General features: G+C 51.5%; 1 protein-coding gene and 1 long non-coding RNA gene across 5 annotated transcripts in view; one reads left to right on the top strand and one right to left on the bottom strand.

Annotated features, from left to right (window-relative positions):
* Positions 1-16,207, top strand: part of USP36 (ubiquitin specific peptidase 36) — a 44,694-nt gene extending 28,487 nt beyond the window's left edge. For 3 of the 4 annotated variants that reach the window (XM_023211649.2, XM_023211651.2, XM_023211652.3), the window contains 8 exons: positions 4,828-5,505; positions 6,183-6,313; positions 8,432-9,025; positions 9,896-10,110; positions 12,105-12,206; positions 12,848-12,963; positions 13,329-13,480; positions 13,981-16,207. In XM_023211649.2, coding sequence (XP_023067417.2) covers positions 4,828-5,505; positions 6,183-6,313; positions 8,432-9,025; positions 9,896-10,110; positions 12,105-12,206; positions 12,848-12,963; positions 13,329-13,460 — 1,968 coding nt within the window. In that variant the 3' untranslated portion in view covers positions 13,461-13,480; positions 13,981-16,207. The remainder of the gene's footprint in view (positions 1-4,827; positions 5,506-6,182; positions 6,314-8,431; positions 9,026-9,895; positions 10,111-12,104; positions 12,207-12,847; positions 12,964-13,328; positions 13,481-13,980) is intronic. The other variant, XM_023211650.2, reaches the window with a different exon arrangement.
* LOC111542344 lies at positions 12,516-14,039 on the bottom strand. Its single transcript, XR_002731514.1, has 2 exons — positions 13,912-14,039; positions 12,516-13,324 (listed from the first exon to the last, which is right to left on the bottom strand). It is a non-coding gene; the product is annotated as an uncharacterized LOC111542344 (long non-coding RNA).
* Positions 16,208-19,833: the final 3,626 nt, after the last annotated feature.

Genomic DNA, 19,833 nt, shown 5'->3' with positions numbered 1-19,833 from the left:
TGGGTTCACGCCATTCTCCTGCCTCAGCCTCCTGAGTAGCTGGGACTACAGGCGCCCGTCACCACACCCTGCTAATTTTTTTTGTAATTCCAAAGTGCTGGAATTACAGGCATGAGCCACCGCGCCCAGCCTATGTTATTTCTTAAACTGGTCATCAGCTGACATCGAGTATAGAGAAAGAGGAGACATGAATGAGGAAATCCTGACCCAGCAAATTAGAACTGTCATTCACAGATCTGTTCTACTCATGAGACCAGCACCACTTACAGGTGTCATGACAGGTGTGCCAAGCAAACTTTCTGTGTGTGCTCTTTTTATTTCCTTTATAATGCCAAGTAAAGTCTTTTTTTGGAGACAGTGTCTCATTCTGTTACCCAGACTGGAGTACAGTGGCACACTTATGGTTCAGGGCAGCCTTGAGCTCCTGGATTCATGCCATCCTCCTGCCCCAGCCTCCCTAGTATTCGGGACTATCAGTGCACTACCACACCCAGCTAATTTTTAAGTTTTGTGTAGAGACAGGGCCTTACTATGTTGCTCTGGCTGGTCTTAAGCTCCTGAGCCCAAGTGATTCTCCTGCCTTGGCCTCCCAAAGTGCCAGGATTATAGGCACCAAGCAAACTCAACCATAAGCATGTGGGAAAAAATATCCTTTTTTTTTTTTTCTTTGAGATGGAGTCTCATTCTGTCACCCAGGCTGGAGTGCAGTGACGCAATCTCGGCTCACTGCAACCTCCACCTCCCAGGTTTAAGCGATTCTCCTGCCTCAGCCTCCCGGGTAGCTGGGACTACAGGCGCATGCCACCACACCTGGCTAATTTTTTTGTATTTTTAGTAGAGTCAGGGTTTCACCGTGTTAGCCAGGATGGTCTCGATCTCCTGACCTCGTGATCCGCCCCTCTGCCTCCCAAAGTGCTGGGATTACAGCCATGAGCCACCGTGCCCAGCCTGTCCTCACATTTTAACAGGGAAAATGTGAATTGTTTGTACCAATGTTAATTTCTTGATTTGGGTAATTCTGCTGTGGTTATGTAAGAGAATGTCTTTGTTCTTTGGAAATACACATGGACATATTTTGGGGTAAAAGAACATCATGTCTGCAATTTACTCAAGTGGATCAGAAGTAGAAATATGTGTATGTGCGTACATATATAGTCATACATATGTACACACATATATACACATACAGAGAGAGGATGATAAAGGTTATGTGGTTGCAGGTTAACCATTAGGAACTCCCCTCTAAGTTACCCTTGTGTGTGTTTGACATTCACTGCTAGAAGTGTTAAGAATTCAGTTTCACTAGTGAATTCATGGCATTTTCCTCATTAGAACACAGTGATCATTTGAAGTGGGGTGAGCCCTCTCTCGATGACTATTTCTTCTTTTTCTTTTTTTGAGACAGAGTCTCGCTCTGTCGTTGCTGAGCCTGGAGTGCAGTGGCGCCATCTCAGCTCACTGCAGCCTCTGACACTCTGCAGCCTCCACCTCCTGGGTTCAAGCGATTCTCCTGCCTCAGCTTCCTGAGTAGCTGTGATTATGGGTGCCTGCCAGCACACCCTGCTAATTTTTGTAGTTTTAGTAGAGACAGAGTTTTACCATGTTGGCCAGGATGGTCTGGAACTCCTGACCTCAAGTGATTCGCCCAGCTTGGCCTCCCAGAGTCCTGGGATACAGGCATAAGCCACCGTGCCCGGCCTGGATGACTCTTTTTGATGGATCATCTTCCTCTCCCTTTAGAATGAAGAGTTGAACCGCACACACAGGCAGTCAGGGCCTTTCACAGTCTGCAGGGGTCTTGGTCATTTACATACGTCTGTATTTCCCTTCACATTAAAGAAAATAGAAGCTGAACTTAGAAGCATTAGAATTGAAGTAGCAGTGAAATACATGATATAATTGTAAAGTTGGTGGTCACTGTAGCCCAGACTAGGAAGTTAGGAAGCAGCCTGGGCCAGTTACTGTGACTCATGTCTTTAAATCCAACACTTTGGGAAGCCGATGTGGGAAGACACTTGATCCCGGGAGTTCGAGACCAACCTGGGCAAAACCTTGTCTCTACTAAAAATACAAAAGCTAGCGAGGTATAAATGGCTTGTGCCTGTAATCCCAGCTACTCAGGAGGCTGAGGTGGGAGGATCACTTGAGCCAGGGAGATTAAGGCTGCAGTGAGTCGTGATCACACCACTCCACACCAGCCTGGGCAACAGAGCAAGACCCTGTCTCAAAACAAATTTAAAAAGCAGCCTGGGCAACATAGATCCCCATCTCCATAGAGAATATTCAGTAAGCTGATGTGGGAGGATCACTTGAGCCCGGGAGGTTGAGGCTGTGTGTCACGCTAGTGAACTCCAGGCAAGGTGACAGAGTGAGACCTTGTCTTAAAAAATAAAGAAAAGGGGTGCCGGGCACTTTGGGAGGCTGAGGTGGGTGGACTATTTGAGGTCAGGAGTTCAAGACCAGCTTGGCCAACATGTTGAGACCCTGTCTCTACTAAAAATACAAAAGTTAGCTGGGCTTGGTGGTGTGCGCCTATAATCCCAGCTATTCAAGAGGCCGAGGTAGGAGAATCGCTTGAACCTGGGAGGTGGAGGTTGCAGTGAGCTGAGATTGTGCCACTGCACTCCAGCCTGGGTGACAGAGTGGGACTCCATCCCCCCCCAAAAAAAAAAAGCAGCAGCCTGGGCAACATAGACCCCATCTCCAAAAAAAAGTGCAAAAATTAGCCAGGCGTGGTGTGTACGTCTGTTGTCCCAGCTGTTGGCAGGTTGAGGCAGGAGGATCGCTTAAGCACAGGAGGTTGAGGCTGCATTAAGCCATCAGTGTGCCACTGCGCTCCAGCCTGGACAACAGAATGAGACCCTGTCTCAAAAAAACCCCCCAAAATAAAGGAAGCCTCGCTTGCCACAGGAACTCCATGGGCAGAGTGACGCCCGAGGGTGGAGGTTGGCTCGAGAGTCCCTGTGTCAGGCACACCTGCAGGGGCGCTTCACTGACCATGAGCATTTTCATTACAAACGTGATTTTCCAAATACACTGCAAGCAGACAAGAGCCATTTTACTCTGAATGACATGGTGCACGTTCTAGTGTGTATGGAAATGTTGAACCAGTGAAAAGGCTTTGCGGTGCAGTGGAAAGTGAATTCCTTTTAGAAAACAGTATTAAAGAATAGAATGTAGGGAGCAAAACAAAACTCAGAAGAAAATAGAGGTAAATTCTTAACCTCTGCTAGTGCGAAGGAGACTTTGTATGCTTAAAATTGAGGGATAAAATATAGAAAAATTATGAATCGACTAAGATTTACATTTTTGTACATAACCTATTACAAATACAAATGAAACAATAAATATTGTCAACAAAAGGTTAACATTTGTAAACATAAGATCTCATTCAAATGGAGATCACTCTAGTGCACATGCAGAGAATATGAATGTTAAAGTGGTAATAGCCCAAACAAGTGTCAAATTAGCAAATGTTTTGAAAAATAGATGTCGCTGGAGTATAGTAAAAGCAGTTTGGCAGTTTGCATCAGATTTCATGAAAATATTTATAGCCTTGTAATTCCATTTCCAGAAAATCACCATGGGGTACTAAGTACAGGAAAAGGTCAACAAATGTTTTTTAAGTACAGACTATATACCAGACCCTTAAGTTGCCAAGAGAGAGAAGGGTACAGCCTCATAGTTAACCAGGGGAAGCTCGACATTCAGCGTCTAAATACAGAATAAGTTATTTCTAAGCAGTTGTAATAAGTGCTCTGAAGGATAAAGGAAACACACACATATACTGTACTGTATTGTTAATTTCAACAGTTGGAGACAATATGGCTTATATAAATTAACCGTACAGTTAATATATATCAGTAATATATAGTTTATATAGTAAAATGTCAAAGACGGCCGACAGGCAGGTTGCAGTTTTTCAGGCCTGTAATCCCAGCACTTTGAGAGGCCAGGGTGGGAGGATTGCTTGAGCTCAGGAGTTCAAGGCCAGCCGGGGCAACATAGCAAGACCCCCCCATCTCTACAAAACAATAAAAAGTATTCAGGTATGGTGGCCTACTCCTATAGTCCTAGCTACTTGTGCCTCTGAAGTGGGAAGATCTCTTGAGCCCAGAAGGTTGAGGCTGCAGTGAGCTATGATGACATCATTGCACCACTGTACTCCAGTCTGGGCAATAGAGCAAGACCCTGTCTTAAAGACATTTATTGAGAGTTATCGCCCATAAAGATGCTTGAGATAATAGCATTAAGGTAAAACTGGGACATAACTCTTCAGGACAGAACCATTTGAAAGAAAAAAGACTTAAAGAAGAAAGCACTAGAATGTTAATGCATGATTATGTTTAGGTGACGGGACTTTGCTAAATTTTTTTCCTTTATACTTTTTTCTCTTTCTCAAATCTTGATGAAAATGTACTGGTTTTATAGTAAAGATGGCCATAAAGATATGTATTCAGGCCGGGCGCAGCGGCTCATGCCTGTAATCCCAGTAGTTCTGGAGGCTGAGGAAGGTAGATTGTTTCAGGCCAGGAGTTTGAGACCAGCCTGGCCAACATGGTGAAACCCTGTCTCTGCCAAAAATACAAAAATTAGCGGTGTGTGGTGGTGCACGCCTGTGGTCCCAGTTCCTTGGGATGTCACAAAACACCAGAATTGTTCAAAGAAGCCACAATGTCTTTACCAAGAGTCCACATAAATAATTTGTCTTGAGCATGCTAATCAGAGGCCATGCCCACTGCTAAGATGCGTTGTGGCCTTATGAAGGCGTGGCCCAACTGGGACTTGTCGCTTCCTTAGTTGTGTTTTCTGCTTTGCTCTCCTTAGCGACAGGATTCTGGGGCAATGAAGAAGCTGCACAGCACTGAAGAGGTTGGCGTGCCCATTTCCAGGAACGGCTCCACCCTGGGCCTGAAGTCCCAGAACGACTATGTTCCTCCAAAGCTGCCCTCAGGATCCCCTTCCCCCAAACTCCCCCAGACACCCACACACATCCCGACTATCCTAGATGACCCTGGAAAGAAGGTGAAGAAGCCAGCTCCTCCACAGCACTTTTCCCCCAGAACTGCTCAGGGGCTGCCTGGGGCCAGCAGCTCGAGTAGCAGCAGATCTGGGAGCCAAAGGCAGGGCTCCTGGGACAGCAGGGATGTTGTCCTCTCTACCTCACCTAAGCTCCTGGCTACAGCCACTGCCAACGGGCATGGGTTGAAGAGGAATGACGAGAGCACTGGCCTCGACAGGAGGGGCTCCAGCAGCTCCAGCCCAGAGCACTCGGCCAGCAGCGACTCCACCAAGGCCCCCCAGACCGCCAGGAGTGGAGCGGCCCATCTCTGCGATTCTCAGGAAACAAACTGTTCCACCGCTGGCCACTCCAAAACGCCGCCAAGTGGAGCAGATTCTAAGACGGTGAAGCTGAAGTCCCCTGTCCTAAGCAACACCACCGCTGAGCCTGCAAGCACCATGTCTCCTCCACCAGCCAAAAAACTGGCCCTTTCTGCCAAGAAGGTGGGTGTGTGGGGGTCTCGCCACTGCTGTGTGTCAGGAGAACTCCAAGAGTTGCTTGGTTGGGGTTTGGAGGGAGTGAGAACATTGTCCAGGGACTCTGGCATCCCTCATGTCAGAGGCACAAAGTGTCTTTTAGTTATTCCCAACCATTTGCAATTAAAGAACGGCTATGCTGGGGTGAAGGCGGTGTGGGGTGCTGAGAGAGCCCTGATGATCTACTGATACTCATGTGACTCATGGAGGTTTGGGGAAGGTAGCAGTTCCCTGTTTTCGCAGTAGGCGGAAGATCCTGACTGAACCCGAGGGAGGGTGAGCCCCACCAGCGCGCTTCCCTAGCAGGGGTGGGGCGGGCAGGAAGCGCAGAGCCGAGGGGGTGCCCGCACCTCTGCAGCAGGAAGCTCAGAAGGCAGCCACGGCACGAGGATGTGATTATTGTGCTGAGATTTTTGTTTAAAATTTCTTCCTTTTTTTTGTTTCTAACCAAAAATACTTTTCTGGTTCTTCTTCTACCATTCCCCTGCCCCTCACCTCCCCTTTTTGTCTTCTTCTGTCCCCTCATCTTTCTTTCTGGGCTCTTTTGTTTTTTATTTTCATTTTTTTGTTACTTTTGTTTTCCCTCTTCACTCACGGAAACCTTTTTTAGACCACCAAGTTTTTATTTATGTCGATAACTGCAGGCCAGCACCCTGTGGAGGGCGACCGGCAATGACCTCCGTCCACCTCCCCCCTCACCATCCTCCGACCTCACCCACCCCATGAAAACCTCTCACCCCGTCGTTGCCTCCACTTGGCCCGTCCATAGAGCCAGGTAAGCTTCGGGCCGGGACCTTCTGGGTGCCGACTGGTTCTCCCTGTGGTTGCGTGTGCTTGGCTGGTGAGGAGTTGGACGGATCGCCAGCCTCACAGGACTGACAAAGCACTGGGCAGCCAGGAGGTACGGGGGACGTCACCGACCGAGGTTCCCCTCTTCTGTGTTCCCCTGTGGTAAGGGAGCTTTGGGTGGTGAAGGCAGTTCAGCCTCTGCAGTCCTGATGTCTTAGTTCTGTCTTTGTTGGTGGTCTGTCTGCAACATCCATGTGATGACGTGGTGTGCTGGGAACTGACCTGTCCTGTATCCCTACCAGCCCCATGACAGTACTTCCCAGTCGAAGAGAAAGGCGAGGTAAGGCCTTGGCGAGAGGCCTTGAGTGAGCTCAGAGTCCTGTGCATTTTTTCTGGGGTGTCTTGCTTGCTAGCGTCATGTGGGTTAAGAACTGTCTCAGGGCTCTCGGGCTCCTCTGCACACACCTGCCGGAGATGCAGCCCCTTCCCTCTGCATATGGGCCTTGATCTGCAGGGGCTGCCTGCGTCTGTTGGGTGCCTCGAGTGGCAGGAAGTTGAGAGTCACTGGTCAATGGCTGTCTGGAAGCCGGTGGGAGTGGGGAAGGAAGCAGTGAAAGATGGGGTGAGCCATGAGGCGGCCTGTGGGGACTGTACTGGTGACCTTGGTGCTGGGTTCCAGTTCTAGAATCTCCAGTGCTGCATGAGGGTGAGGTATGACTGTACGTCACCCACAGCCTCTGCCTTACTCTCCTCCCACATGCACACAAACACACTTCTCCCCTATACCTAGCGTAAGATTTGTGTGCGTGGGAGGGCCTTGAATGTTTGGGTGTTTTTCGTTTCTTGCCTTACAAGCTTTTTTTGAAAAGATTCCAGAAGACAGGGTAGTCCAATGTCATGCGGTGGCATGACCCTTTTCGTTGGTTTAGATGATGATGGGGGTCCCGTTTTCCTCAGGAACCCTGGGAGGTGGGCTTTGTGGTCGCAGCTCATTGACAAAGGAGAACATGGTGGTTCAGAGTGGGAAGTTAATCTTCCTAGGGACACATAGCTGGCAAGAGGGAGCTCAGAGAGCCTCACCGGGTTTGGCGCTAGATCCTGTCCCGGACATGCCTTGCTCGTGATTCTGCTCTACACATCTGTGTCCCGGTTGCAGCGTCCTAATGATGCTAATGTGGAGGTGTCATTAGGACCGACTCAACACTTGCCTGCCTTATGAGGCTCATTTCCCGCCTGGGAACACCCTGAGACTTTCGGAGGTTGGAAAATAAATCTTCACGGGATCTTTTTTTATTTCTCACCATTTATTGTTTAGTGAAGGCTTCCTCCCTTAACACATTTGTATTAAAGATTTAAAACATTAGCACTCGCAAAAATATCTGAACTGCTTGGTGACAAGAAACTAAGGCATGGAACTATTCTTATTACTTTGCCTTATTGAAAGAAAAAAAGAAATTGACTTTTAAAATCATGTGTTGGCTTGCCTTTTTTTTTTTTTTTGATCTTAGGGATCAATTATTTTAAGTTCTGGGTTACGTGTAAAGGTTTGTTGCAGAGGTGCCATGGTGGTTTGCTGCACCTATTAACCTACCACGTAGGTAACTTTGCTTTTTTTTTTTTTTTGAGACGGAATCTTGCTCTGTCGCCCAGGCTGGAGTGCAATTGCGCGATCTCGGCTCACTGCAACCTCTGCCTCCCAGGTTCAGGCGATTCTCCTGCCTCAGCCTCCCAAGTAGTTGAGATTACAGGCGTGTGCCACCACGCCCGGCTAATTTTTGTATTTTTAGTAGAGATGGGATTTCACCTTGTTGGCCAGGCTGGTCTCAAACTCCTGACCTCAGGTGATTGGCCACCTCGGCTTCCCAAAGTGCTGAAATTACAGGCATGAGCCACTGTGCCCGGCCAACTTTGCATTTAAATAGATGTCGAATTAATTGTTAGCTTTCTTTCAAACTTAGCGTAACTTAATGTGTATCTGAAAACTGCAAGGCAAAAGCCTTTTCAGATTTTTAGGTGAAAAGGAGGGGAGTGAGGGTGAACAGAGGGAACAGCTCTTCTGGGTCTTTCAGAACATCCTCTCCCTGTTTCCTGGCTGTCCCTACAGGGCTGTGTCACCTGCTCCCCAATCATCCAGCCGCCTGCAGCCCCCCTTCAGCCCCCACCCCACATTGCTGTCCAGTACCCCCAAGCCCCCAGGGATGTCAGAACCACGGAGCTGCTCCTCCTTCTCGACGGCCCTGCTTCAGGTCAACGAGGACCTTGTGTCCCTTCCACACCAGCTGCCAGAGGCCAGCGAGCCGCCCTGGAGCCCCTCTGAGAAGAGGAAAAAGACCTTCCTGGGAGAGCTCCAGAGGCTAGGCTCAGAGACGCACCGCCCACAGCACATCAGGGAGGCCACTGCGGCTCCCCACAGGAAGAGGAAGAGGAAGAAGAAAAAGCACCTAGGGGACACAGCTGCCACCGCCCTGCAGGAGGGGCAGACACAGAGACAGCCTGGGAGCCCCACGCACAGGAGGGAGGGCCAGGCCCAGCTGCCCGCTGTCAGCCGGCAGGAAGACGGCACACAGCCACAGGTGAACGGGCAGCAGGTGGGATGTGTTGCGGACGGCCACCACGCGAGCAGCAGGAAGCGGAGGAGGAAGGGAGCAGAGGGTCTTGGTGAAGAAGGCGGCCTGCACCACGACCCACCTTGGCACAGGTAAGGGCAGGAGCAAGGTGGCATCTGTGTACCTCTGCCAAGAAACAAAGCAAAACCACAAAATCTACCTCTAACCCCACGTAGGTATGATCTGGAAATGTAGTCTGCTTGTGTGGTTTTCTAAAATGTGAATATGTGAGCAAATGTCTCCTCTGGCCAGTTGTGGTGGCTCACACCTGTAATCCTAGCACTTTGGGAGGCTGAGGCAGGCGGATCACTTGAACCCAAGAGTTTGAGACCAGCCTGGGCAACACGGCAAAGCCCTTTCTCTACCAAAAACAAAAATGGATTGGGCATGGTGGCACATGCCTGTGGTCCCAGCTACTCAGGAGGCTAAGATGGGAGGATGGTTTGAGCCCAGGAGGCGGAGGTTTCAGTGAGCTGAGATTGCGTCACTGCCCTACAGCCTGGGTGACAGCTAGACCCTGTCTTAAAAAAAAAAAAAAAAAAAAAAAACACACACACACACAAAAAACTCCTCTGATAAATACCAGTGGATTGGTCCTTGAAGTGACAGTGGTATGGACAGTAGTGTCCATCATTGTATGTGCAAAGCCATCCAAGGATGCTGGATCAGGTGACCCAGGCCAGGCCAGGCTCTGCAGTTTCATCAGGTCACAGTAGCCTGCACATTGGCCTCGATGGGCTTGGCTCAGTTAGGATGAGAAACGTGACTGGTTTTCCCTCCATCGTCTCCATGGCTGCGTGTGGAGCATCTGCTAATGCGTGTTGGGGGAAGAATGTTGCAGGGAGCTCCGTGCACTGGGTCACAGCTGGGGTGGCACCTTCTCCATGTTGCAGGCGGGAGTCTGTGAGCTTCTGCTCCCCTTCCAACTTGTTCAGAGCTGACTGCTGTGTCTCATTTCCCAGCAGCTGCTCTCCCATGGGTGATGGTGATCCAGAGACCATGGAAGAGTCTCCAAGGAAAAAGAAAAAGAAAAAAAGGAAGCAGGAGCCACAGCAGGCGGTAGAAGAGGATGGGCATCTCGAAGGCCTGAGGAACGCCAAGCCCCGAGATGCTGCTGTCCCCAAGTCCAGCAGCCACATGCCATCTGTGAATGGCTGGTGTCCTGGGGACCACATGGGTATGCACCAGGGGAGGGGGTGCAGGACCACATAAGTATGCATTGGGCGAGGGGGGTAGTATTGGGGAGTGCACAGGCTGAGAGCAGTGCCTCCTGCATCTGAGCTTGGGAGGGTCTGGGAGAAGATGTGGAGGTCCCTGGGACCCTGCCAACCTTCACTCCCCGCCCACGAGTCTGTTCCCTTGGGTGCTGGGGTTGAAGCTTCCTCATGTGTCAAAAACATTTGACTGAAACAACCCCATGGGAGAGGTTACAGTGCAATGAGGTTTAAAACATTCTGTGAACGCCAGTGGATCTTCCGATTCAAAGCTGTTCCTGTCTACAGCTTCTCATGGAATGACTCCCTCAACTCCCAGCCTGAGTTTTTTTCTGTGACAGTTGAACTTAGAAGAGTTGGGTTCAAAAGTGAATCCTCCTCTCCCTCTATGTAGCTGGGCCTTTCAGAACATAGCATGGTGTGCTTGCTGTTGGGGACCTGTGTGCTGTGGCTGTCCTTGGGCACCACCCTCCAATTGGAGGGTCTTTTGTTTTCTTTAGGGCTGGCTGGGGCATGCCTTGGCAGGCACCTGCCACAGAACACGTTTGTTAAGTGAAGGGAAGAAAGTCTTGGCTGCTTGGTATAGCGGGCCGAGTTTGAGTGAGGCCTCCGCTGCAGTCTGGAAGGTCTGATGGCAGTGCATCCAGGGGCCAGCAAGACCTTAGAGACTAATTTGTATTTATCCATCTCTTAAGAAAGGAATTTATCGATAAAAATGAAATAGTATGAAACAAATTGCAAAATGCGGGTGCTAGCCAGTGCCGACCATGTTTGCTGGCCAGCATGCTCTCAGAAGTACTACACTAACATGGTGCCAGAGCCGTGCTCCGTGCCATCCTTGGAGCAAAGCGGAGTTGGCTTGTTAATGCAGGAATTCAAGGGACATCACTTGAGCACTTGCAGTGCAGCAGGGTCCATGCCAGGTGCTAGTTGTGTGTCCTGAGCAGTGCGCCCTGCACTGCGCACTGGGGGCTGCATGGGCTCTCGGGGGGAGCACCTGGCCCCATACACTCTCAGTCCTGTGCACCTGAGGAGAGTGGCTACATGAGCAGGGTACCAGGCCCAAGGGCAGGAGGCGCACGCAGCATGTTGGGAGCAGGCGGGCTACTCTGCATGGCCAGGTCCCTGGGCTGTGGATGAGACGGGAGCTATGGAAGCCACTGTGCGGGGGCAGGGGACACTTAGCTTGGAGCTCACTGAGGAGTTGGAGGCAGGGATAAATGAGGTCAGATTTGTGTGAAGGGAGGTGAGTATATTCCAGGGGCTATGTGGCTAGCTGGCCAGAGGACTAGTTCAGAAAGGGCTTCTAGAACCTGATGAGGGTGGCGAGTGCTCTCCTGGTCCCGACATGCTGGGTGGACCAGGTTACCCCTGGACAGGGCTTAAGAGGTTGGGGTCCCTGATGGCAGCAGCCAAGCCTGGCCGTTCCCCTCAACCCTGTGGCCGTCCAGGTGTCAGGCTGGTTCCGGGGCGTGGGCCTCTTCCTTAGGTAAAGAGGGTTCCATTTAGATCTAGTTTTCGTCCCTCCCTCTGTCAGACTGAGGACTTACCCTGCTGGTTAAAGGGGTTTTAGAGGGTTTGTTTTGCTTTTTAGCTTTTTGTTATTTTCCATGTTTTCTTTTTTATGAATTGACTTGGACAACAGCCTTCTCTACTGTGTGAGATCATTAGTAAATTAGGCATGTAAGCATTAGTAAATAAGCATTTAGGCTGGGTGCCATGGCTCATGCCTGTAATCCCAGCACTTTGGGATTACAGTTTGGGAGCACTTTGGGAGGCCAGTAGGAGTCCCCAGGAGTTTGAGACCAGCCTGGGCAACACAGTGAGACCCTGTCTTTAAAAAAAAAAAAAAGGCATCCACTTACTGTAAGTTCTGCTATAATTTAAGGTGTGTGGTTGCTTCCCCAGTGGGTTATATTAAACGTTTGTAAATGTTTCTTGGCTCCTCCTCTTGCAGGGCTGGGCCAGGCCCCTCCTGTGTCTTGGAATGGAGAGCGAGAGTCTGATGTGGTCCAGGAACTGCTCAGATACTCATCTGATAAAGCTTATGGGAGAAAAGGTACTGGTTTGGAGACAGGACTTCCGTTTGCCTTTGATTGGTTGGTTTTGGAGGAGGGAAGGTTGTGGAATGGATCCTGGTGTACTGGGAGTGTGGAGGGCGGGCATCGCTCGGCTTTGAGAATGGGAAGAGGAATCTCAAGACTGGCTGGAATCCTCTTTAAACCCTCGGCCGTGGCACGAAGGTGGCTTCTGTCCATGGTAGGATCCAGAACAGCTGCGTCTGAGGGTTGGGGCAGGGTGAGGAACCCAACACATTCTGGGTCTTGGGTAGGGAAGGGGCAGAGTGACCAAGCTCTTCCAACCTAGGTAATGTCACTTCTTACTCAGAGCATGTTTTTATTCAGACTTCGAGGCCAAACATGACATCTTTGTTTCTCAGACGAGGGCATGGGTTTAGAGAGAACTGAAGTCTGTGGCCATGGTTTAGCGTTTAGCTAAGAGGGTGGTGTTGGGGGTTCCGTGCTGACCGACCACACTCGGACGTCGAGCCGTCCTCCTCTTGTCCTTCTGTTCACCACGAGGTGGCACTCAAAATTGGTGACTAATTATGGGTAGACTAGTTGGTAAATGACTCTTGAGGTGAAGCCACAGGGTACCTGGGAACCTGCACTCATGCTGAGCCCTGTGTCTGCCCGGTAGTTCTGACCTGGGATGGCAAGATGTCGGCGGTCAGTCAGGATGCTATTGAAGACAGCAGACTGGCCCAGACTGAGACCGTGGTTGATGACTGGGATGAAGAGTTTGACCGAGGGAAGGTATGATGCGTGATGCTGACCACAGGCTTGAGGGAGCAGGGCGGTGTGGCTCAGCTCAGGGCCGGGGCAGTTGGAGGTGGCGGCAGTGGCATGAAGTGGCCAAGCGCGAGAAGAGCCAGGCTGCCCAGGCCTGTCCGGGCATGTGGCCATGGAAAGGGAATGCATCCTTGCAGCTTCCTCCCCTGCATCAGTAGGGGGACAGCAGGGCGCCGTGCGCAGGGGTCACTGTGAAGAGTGGGTCTCCAGAGAGCTTGCGGGAGCCTGGCCTGTGTGCAGGAAGCTGGTGGCCTGCATGCAGTATGGAGCCCCGTGGGCCAGGAAAGAGCCCTTTTTGGGAACTGTGATGCCTGCGATTCTTGGTCTAGGAAAAGAAAATTAAAAAATTTAAGAGAGAGAAGAGGAGAAACTTCAACGCCTTCCAGAAACTTCAGACTCGACGGAACTTCTGGTCTGTGACTCACCCAGCGAAGGCTGCCAGCCTCAGCTATCGCCGTTGACTGTGCCCCTGTGGAAGGAGGTTGGTTCCGAGGGCGTGGGTGTGAGGGTGAGGTGGGGGTGTGTGTGCCGTGTTTGTGTATGGGGGTGTGGTGGGGTGTGGCATGCATGTGTGTGATGCATGTAGGCTATGTATCTGGTACATGTGTGTTGGGTGGTGTGTGTCTGGTGTGGATGCGTCTGTGGTGTGTCTCCCAGTCACTTGAATGGAGAAGGGTGTGTGTGGGATGCGTGTGTATAAGGGGGTGCGTGTAGTGTGTATTGGGTGTGGGGTGTGTACACCTGGCATCTGTGGCGTGTGTCCTGGTTACTTGGAGAAGGGCATATGTGGGGTGTGTGGAGGATGTGGGCAGTGCATGTATCTGGCACGTGTCCTAGTCACTTGCAGAAGCGTGTGGGGTTTGCCAGCCGCATCGAGATGTCACGCACTGGGTTCCTGGGTTGGACTCATACCCAAGGATGGCAGTGGGAAGATTGGGGTCCCGTTTCTGTCTGTCAGGACTGCCGTGCTTTGTTCCGCAGCCTCCTGGAGACAAGGTGTCCCTTCCTGGGAGCTGTCCGTCTGGACCTGAGGGAGCTCTCTGTGTGGGCTCTGCTGCGCTGTGAGCCTGCCATGGTAGGAGCTCTCCCGGTACCAGTGTCCACAGACCACCCGACGTAGAGGCTTTGAGGCTTCTCTATATCGGAACCTCTTTGGTGACATTCCTGACCAGCCCTGCAAGAGAAACGACAGTGTGTGTGTGAGCAGAGGTGGCTGCACGCCTGCTGGACATCTTCGCCGGGCTGTGCCTTCTTGTGTTCATAGACGGTGGTCTGTGCTGGCAGAGGCTGCTCCCCCCCTGGTTGGGGCTATCGAGAGAGTGGGGGACGGTGGCCACACGTCCCCCAGGTGATCTCCTGGTGCATGGCTGGTGGCTCTTGGCGAGCCATCCCTTGCTCCTCGGGGCTGGCACCACCGTTGTGTCTGAGCCCACCCTCCCCTGCTTCCTCAGTGGGGCCCCTTCATCTGTTGGCCTTACCTGTCCTCAGAAAGGAAGAGTCGACTCCACCCAGCCAGCTCTCCCTTTTATGGAACTTGAGAGGGTGGCCCTACTGTGCACCCCTTCCTTGTGAGTAACTTTCAACTGTCCTGGAGAGCAGAGGCTATTTGGGGTTGGAGGAGCCCTCGGTATTACCTGCAAATACATCTGCTTTCCAGGCTGCTATTTATTCTGAGACGACCGTGCTGTAGCTTCCCTTGCAGCTGCAGTACCCCACAGGTCTTCTGAGGTGGAGGCCTTGGGCTAGAGTTTTCCATTTATTTTACTACTTAATACAAAACATTTATTTTTGACCAGTCCTGTGGCTTCCATTAGCAATATGTTTCCTTTCCCAAATATGCAAATAGTGGCTTTGTTTGCTCAATTTTGTGAGTGCTTTGGAATTTAAATGATTGTATAAGTCAAGAAGATTACTTTTCTATCTTGCTTAAGCTGTGCCTGCTAACTTGTAATTTAATAAATACAGGAAATCCTCAGAGAAGGTGATATTTTCAAGAAAAAGACAAATGCCCTCATAGTAGTGGGAAGTGTGAAGGTGACCGTGAACATCCTTCCTTGTTGGGTCTGTCCCCGTCCCTTCCTCCTGGAGTCGTCGCAGGTGGAGATGGACGTGGTGTTGGACTTACATCTCCTTCAATGTGGCTCTGCTGGGCCAGAGGCGTCCTGCTGTCCTGGGTGGCTGCCTCACTGTCTGCACCTCCTCTCCCAGGGGCAGCTTTGCGTCCTGCCTTCGTGCTCGGGGCCTGGGTGGTTACTGCTGTGTAGATGGGATTGCTTTTTTCATATGGGAAGATACATTTATTTTTTTCCATGTGGGTGGGTGTCTCTTTGGATTTTCTTCTGTTTTTACGTTTCACTTTCTTAGAAGGGCAGGAGAGAATCAAGCTCCTGTGGCCACCTCTGTCCCAGCAGCAGTGAGTGGAGGTCTGCCTTGAGCTGGTCAGGGTGCCCTCTGCTCTCCTGCAGACCGATCTCTGAATGTTAAAGATGAGGGCCTGACTTCCGTGCTCTGGCTTCGTAACTTATCTGGGAGGGAAAGCACATGCGTTCACGGGCAGGGTGCGTTCCTTTTCCTCTCGGGGTGGTGACTTGCATTCCTGTGTGAACTGTTCCCTCTGCCGTGTTTTTCATGTGATGCTCTACAGTTGAAAATGTTAGTTGTCTGCTAGCACGGAATTTGTCTCCTTTTCTTTCTCTTCTCTCCTCCAAATCAGTCTCTTCCCTTCTCCACTAGATAACTGTAAAACTTTTTCCTGAGGAACATACATTCGCTAACTCTTGGGCAGTGGTGAGCACGAGACGACTTTCTGCAGTGTTTATCAGTGTCGGGTAGAGTCACGTCCCTTCCCTCCACAGAAGTCATCAACCAGATAGGGAAGGGAAAGGTGAGGCCCAGAAAACGAGTTCAAATTCTAGGTCATGTGCACGTGTGTAAGTAAATATCAGTAACCCAAGCCTATATCGTAGCAGTCACTTGGTTGACTTAGGATCTGGGTCTGTTTAATTTTGTGCTTGGGAAGGGAGCTGGAGGGAGTGGGGCCTGCGTAGAGCAGCTGCCTCTCCGGGGTCCTCTCACTCACCTGCCCTGTGTCCTGGTTGCATGGCCGTACCTGTCTATGTGCAGAGGTCTGTGTCCCATCCTCTGCACCTCCTCTCCAGGGGCCTGGGAGCCCCACATGCTGGTGCAATAAAACACTCTGTTTTTGTGAGTTCTGGGTCTTTGTTTTTTCATTTGATTTTTTTTTAAAGGTACATCCCCACCAGGGTCTCGCTGATTCCACCTGTCCTGGAAGTTGAGGTTGGGCTAGGAGGGGCAGGTAGGTCCCTGCAGGGAGCCCAGTGTCCACGAGGTTACATTTGGCAAGAGCAGCCCTAGTGAATGGGTGACCAGGAGGCCGAATGCCCCCGGGGCGCAGGCGGGTTGCAGGGTTGCAGTGCATCGGGTCCTGTTGAGAATGCCGCTCTGCAGCTCTGTTCCCTGATGTGTGTGGCTTCCCACCTCTCCCTTCAGCAACTTGGAAGCAAGCTTTTCCACCCCAGGGTGTCCAGCAAACACAGGGCATCATGTTTTCGCGTATTTTTAGGGGCTTGGCTGGACACCCCAAAATGAGGACAGCCAAGTAAGAGCAAGTGAGGTGAGGCAGCTCCTGGACCCAAACCAAAGGGGTGGCAGAGTGGGGCACACTGCTGACCCAGAGGCCTTCCTGCCAGCCAGGCTGTATCTGAAGGCATTTGCCTTGTAGTCTGGGCAGCGGTTGAGGGGTTTCTGAGGCTTGGAGAGGTGGTGATCTGACACCAACGCTGGGTGCAGTGGTTACATGGGTGAGGCTGTAGTTTTTCCATTATTTTTTTTTTCCCAAACAGAGTCTCCGAGCTCTGTTGCCCAGGCTGGAGTGCAGTGGCGTGATCTCCGCTCACTGCAACCTCTGCCTCCCCGGTTCAAGCAGTTCTCCTGCCTCAGCCTCCCAAGTAGCTAGGAGTACAGGTGCGCATCACCACGCCTAATTTTTGTATTTTTAGTAGAGACGGGGTTTCACCATGTTGGCCAGGCTGGTCTCTAACTCCTGACCTTGTGATCCGCTTGCCTGGGCCTCCCAAAGTACTGGGATTCCAGGCGTGAGCCACTGCACCTGGCTGATCTCCATCTCTTGACCTCGTGATCCGCCCGCCTCGGCCTCCTAAAGTGCTGGGATTCCAGGCATGAGCCACCGCGCCCGACAGGCTTTTCCATTCTAACTGCCATTTACCAAACGCTAGGGCCACTTCTGGGTGAGTGTAAAAGTGAACACACGCAGAGTCCCACCGCAGGACTGACGGCTCCACGGCAGGGCGGGCAGGACTGACGGCTCCACGGCAGGGCGGGCACTGCTAGGGAGATGCCGGGAGGCCATGAGGAGCCTGTCATGAGCTCTGCGTGAAGCACCGTCGGGTGAGGTGACATTCTGAAAGGGGGTTGGAAGTGGGAGCCGGCCAGCAGGACTCAGCTGGCTAACCATAAGTCAGATGCAAAAGTCCAGGGCAGGTTTTGGTTGACAGTTTGGGCAAGAAGGGTTACCAAGATCTGATGTACCAAGGTACTCCTGAGGCTGATAGTGGATTCCAGGATGTCTGATGGCCTGAAAGGCGGCCGGTGGAGCGCAGAGGACAGCAGGTGAGGATGACCAGCCACTAGGTTGGCTGAGAAGTGGCTAAGGCTAGAGCTAAGAGATTGGCATTAGTAGCAGAGGCTAGAAGTGAGGTCACTTGGATATTCAGGAGATGGACTGACTCGAGGTGAGGTGACAGATACGGTGGAAGGTTCTGGGTGGAGTTTAAGATGATTTCTGCTGGGTTGGTTAGTTGGGTTTAGAGGCCAAGTGGTAGCCAGGGAAGCAGGTGGCTCACTGATGGTTTCAGGAAGGCCTTTAGGTGGTGAGAGATTCCGTCTGACACAGTTGACGTGTTGGCATGTTACCAGAATGGAACCCAGGGAGGATCCTAGGCATGGGAAGTAGGCAGTGGGTGAGCTCCGAGTCTTCCAGTTCGGAAAAAACCCAGGTGTCCGGACACTGGGCAATCAGGTGGGCATCCATTTGTCTCTAACACACTATTAGGGCTCATTTTAACTGTGACAGTGACCTTCAGGCCAGTTTGACACTGGATGGTGCTGTGAGAATTGCTGCCTCGAGTCTTGGTAGCTTGGACAACCTCAGTTGGTTGTGAGTAGATGAGGATGATGAGTACACCGAGGGGGTGGTGGTAAAGGAGAACTGTGGGCACACAGGTCACGTGACATGCAGGGGGGCAGCTTTCTGTGTCTTATCACCTGAGCTGACTCCCAGGAGCTCACACGCTTGCCTGGAGGTGGCCCTGCTGCTGCTTCGTGCAGATCCCGGCTTGGCTCGGCCCCCTGCTCCTTCCACATCCGGACTGGGGATGCCCCTTGGCGAAGATCATCCGGGTGCCATGGATTTGGCTTTCAGGGCTGTCTGGCTGCCCTTCTTCGTTAGGCTCTGCCTGCCTTTTGGGATTTCTGCCCTTGGTCTTCAGGCACCTCCTTCCTGTCTCTCCCATTCTTTTCAGTGATCCCTGCAAAACTGTTTTGCTGTCTCATCGTGTACGTGCCCACTACTCTTGGCAGGTGACTTCCGATGCTACCTCAAGAATTCTCATCCCACCCCAAAATTAAACAACATGGGAAAACCAAAGCTAAAGCCATCTCCTCTCCCTCTGTTCCCTTCTCCTTCTTACCTCAGGGTTCTCAGTGTTCGTGGGGCAGCAGGAGCACCTGGGGAGAGGCATTCGATACTGACAGAAGTAGAATCAGAATCTATGGGTGAGGCTTGGGCATCAGCATTTAAAACCTTCCCAGGGGGATCGTAGTGAGCAGCAGAGTTGAGAGTTGCGGTCCTGGTCCCTGGTCTCAAACTCCAGTGAGCACCAGAATTGCCGGGGGCTTCTTAACACACCAGTTTCCGGGCTCCTTCCCCGGCCTTCTGATTGAGCAGGTCTGGGACGAGGCCTGAGAATGTGCGTGTCCAGTAGGCCCCAGGGCTGCTGCTGGGCAGACCCACTGTTCTGATCTGATGCCTCCCAGAGGGGCTGGGTGGTTGGTGTGGGAGAGTGGGAAGGAAGTGTAGTACAGGGGCTGTTCCTCCATCCTCTGGGGACCTCTACTGGAGATGCTGGATGAGGTGCCCCCTCTGTGTATGCTGGCACCCCGCCTGTGCACTTGAGGCCAACCTCTTCCACCCTGGGGACCTTGCTCCATTCATTACCCTGTCTGTGCCCGTGTCTCACTCTTCCCTTCCCTTAGGAACATGTTCAGGTGTCTCCCGTCCTAAAAAGCCTGCGTTTTCTTGTGTCCCCTCTCAGCCACCCTCTCCCTTAGTCAACAGTTTGCTCTGTGTTGACTCCGTGGTTCTTAGTCTAGCTTCTGCCATCATCACTCTTCGGTGACCTAATTCCCACACTTGCCACCGACTTCTTGCCACGATTTGACACTGTTCACCTCCGCACCCCAGAGAGCTCCTCTAAGATGTGAGTCGGTTGCATTTGATGCACACTCTAGATCAAGCCCAGAATCAGCTGATCCAGTCAACACATCCCACTGAACAGTCGACCAATCACCCTGTGTCGGGATGTCTACTGTAGACACTCAAAAGTGGTGCCCCTCAGTATAGGATCCTGGCCTCAAATAATCCTCTTGCCTTGGCCTCCCAAAGCATTGGGATTACAGGTGTGAGCCACTGTGCCCAGCCTCAAGGACAATCTTTTAAGGCAAGAAACCAGAATCCAATCATTCGTGACATAAGGTTTCCCACTCCTGTTCAGAGAACATAGTCTCCTCTATTTT

This window comes from Piliocolobus tephrosceles, chromosome 16, assembly GCF_002776525.5.
Source record: "Piliocolobus tephrosceles isolate RC106 chromosome 16, ASM277652v3, whole genome shotgun sequence".
Taxonomy (NCBI): Eukaryota; Metazoa; Chordata; class Mammalia; order Primates; family Cercopithecidae; genus Piliocolobus; species Piliocolobus tephrosceles.
This window is presented reverse-complemented; position numbering and strand designations above follow the sequence as displayed.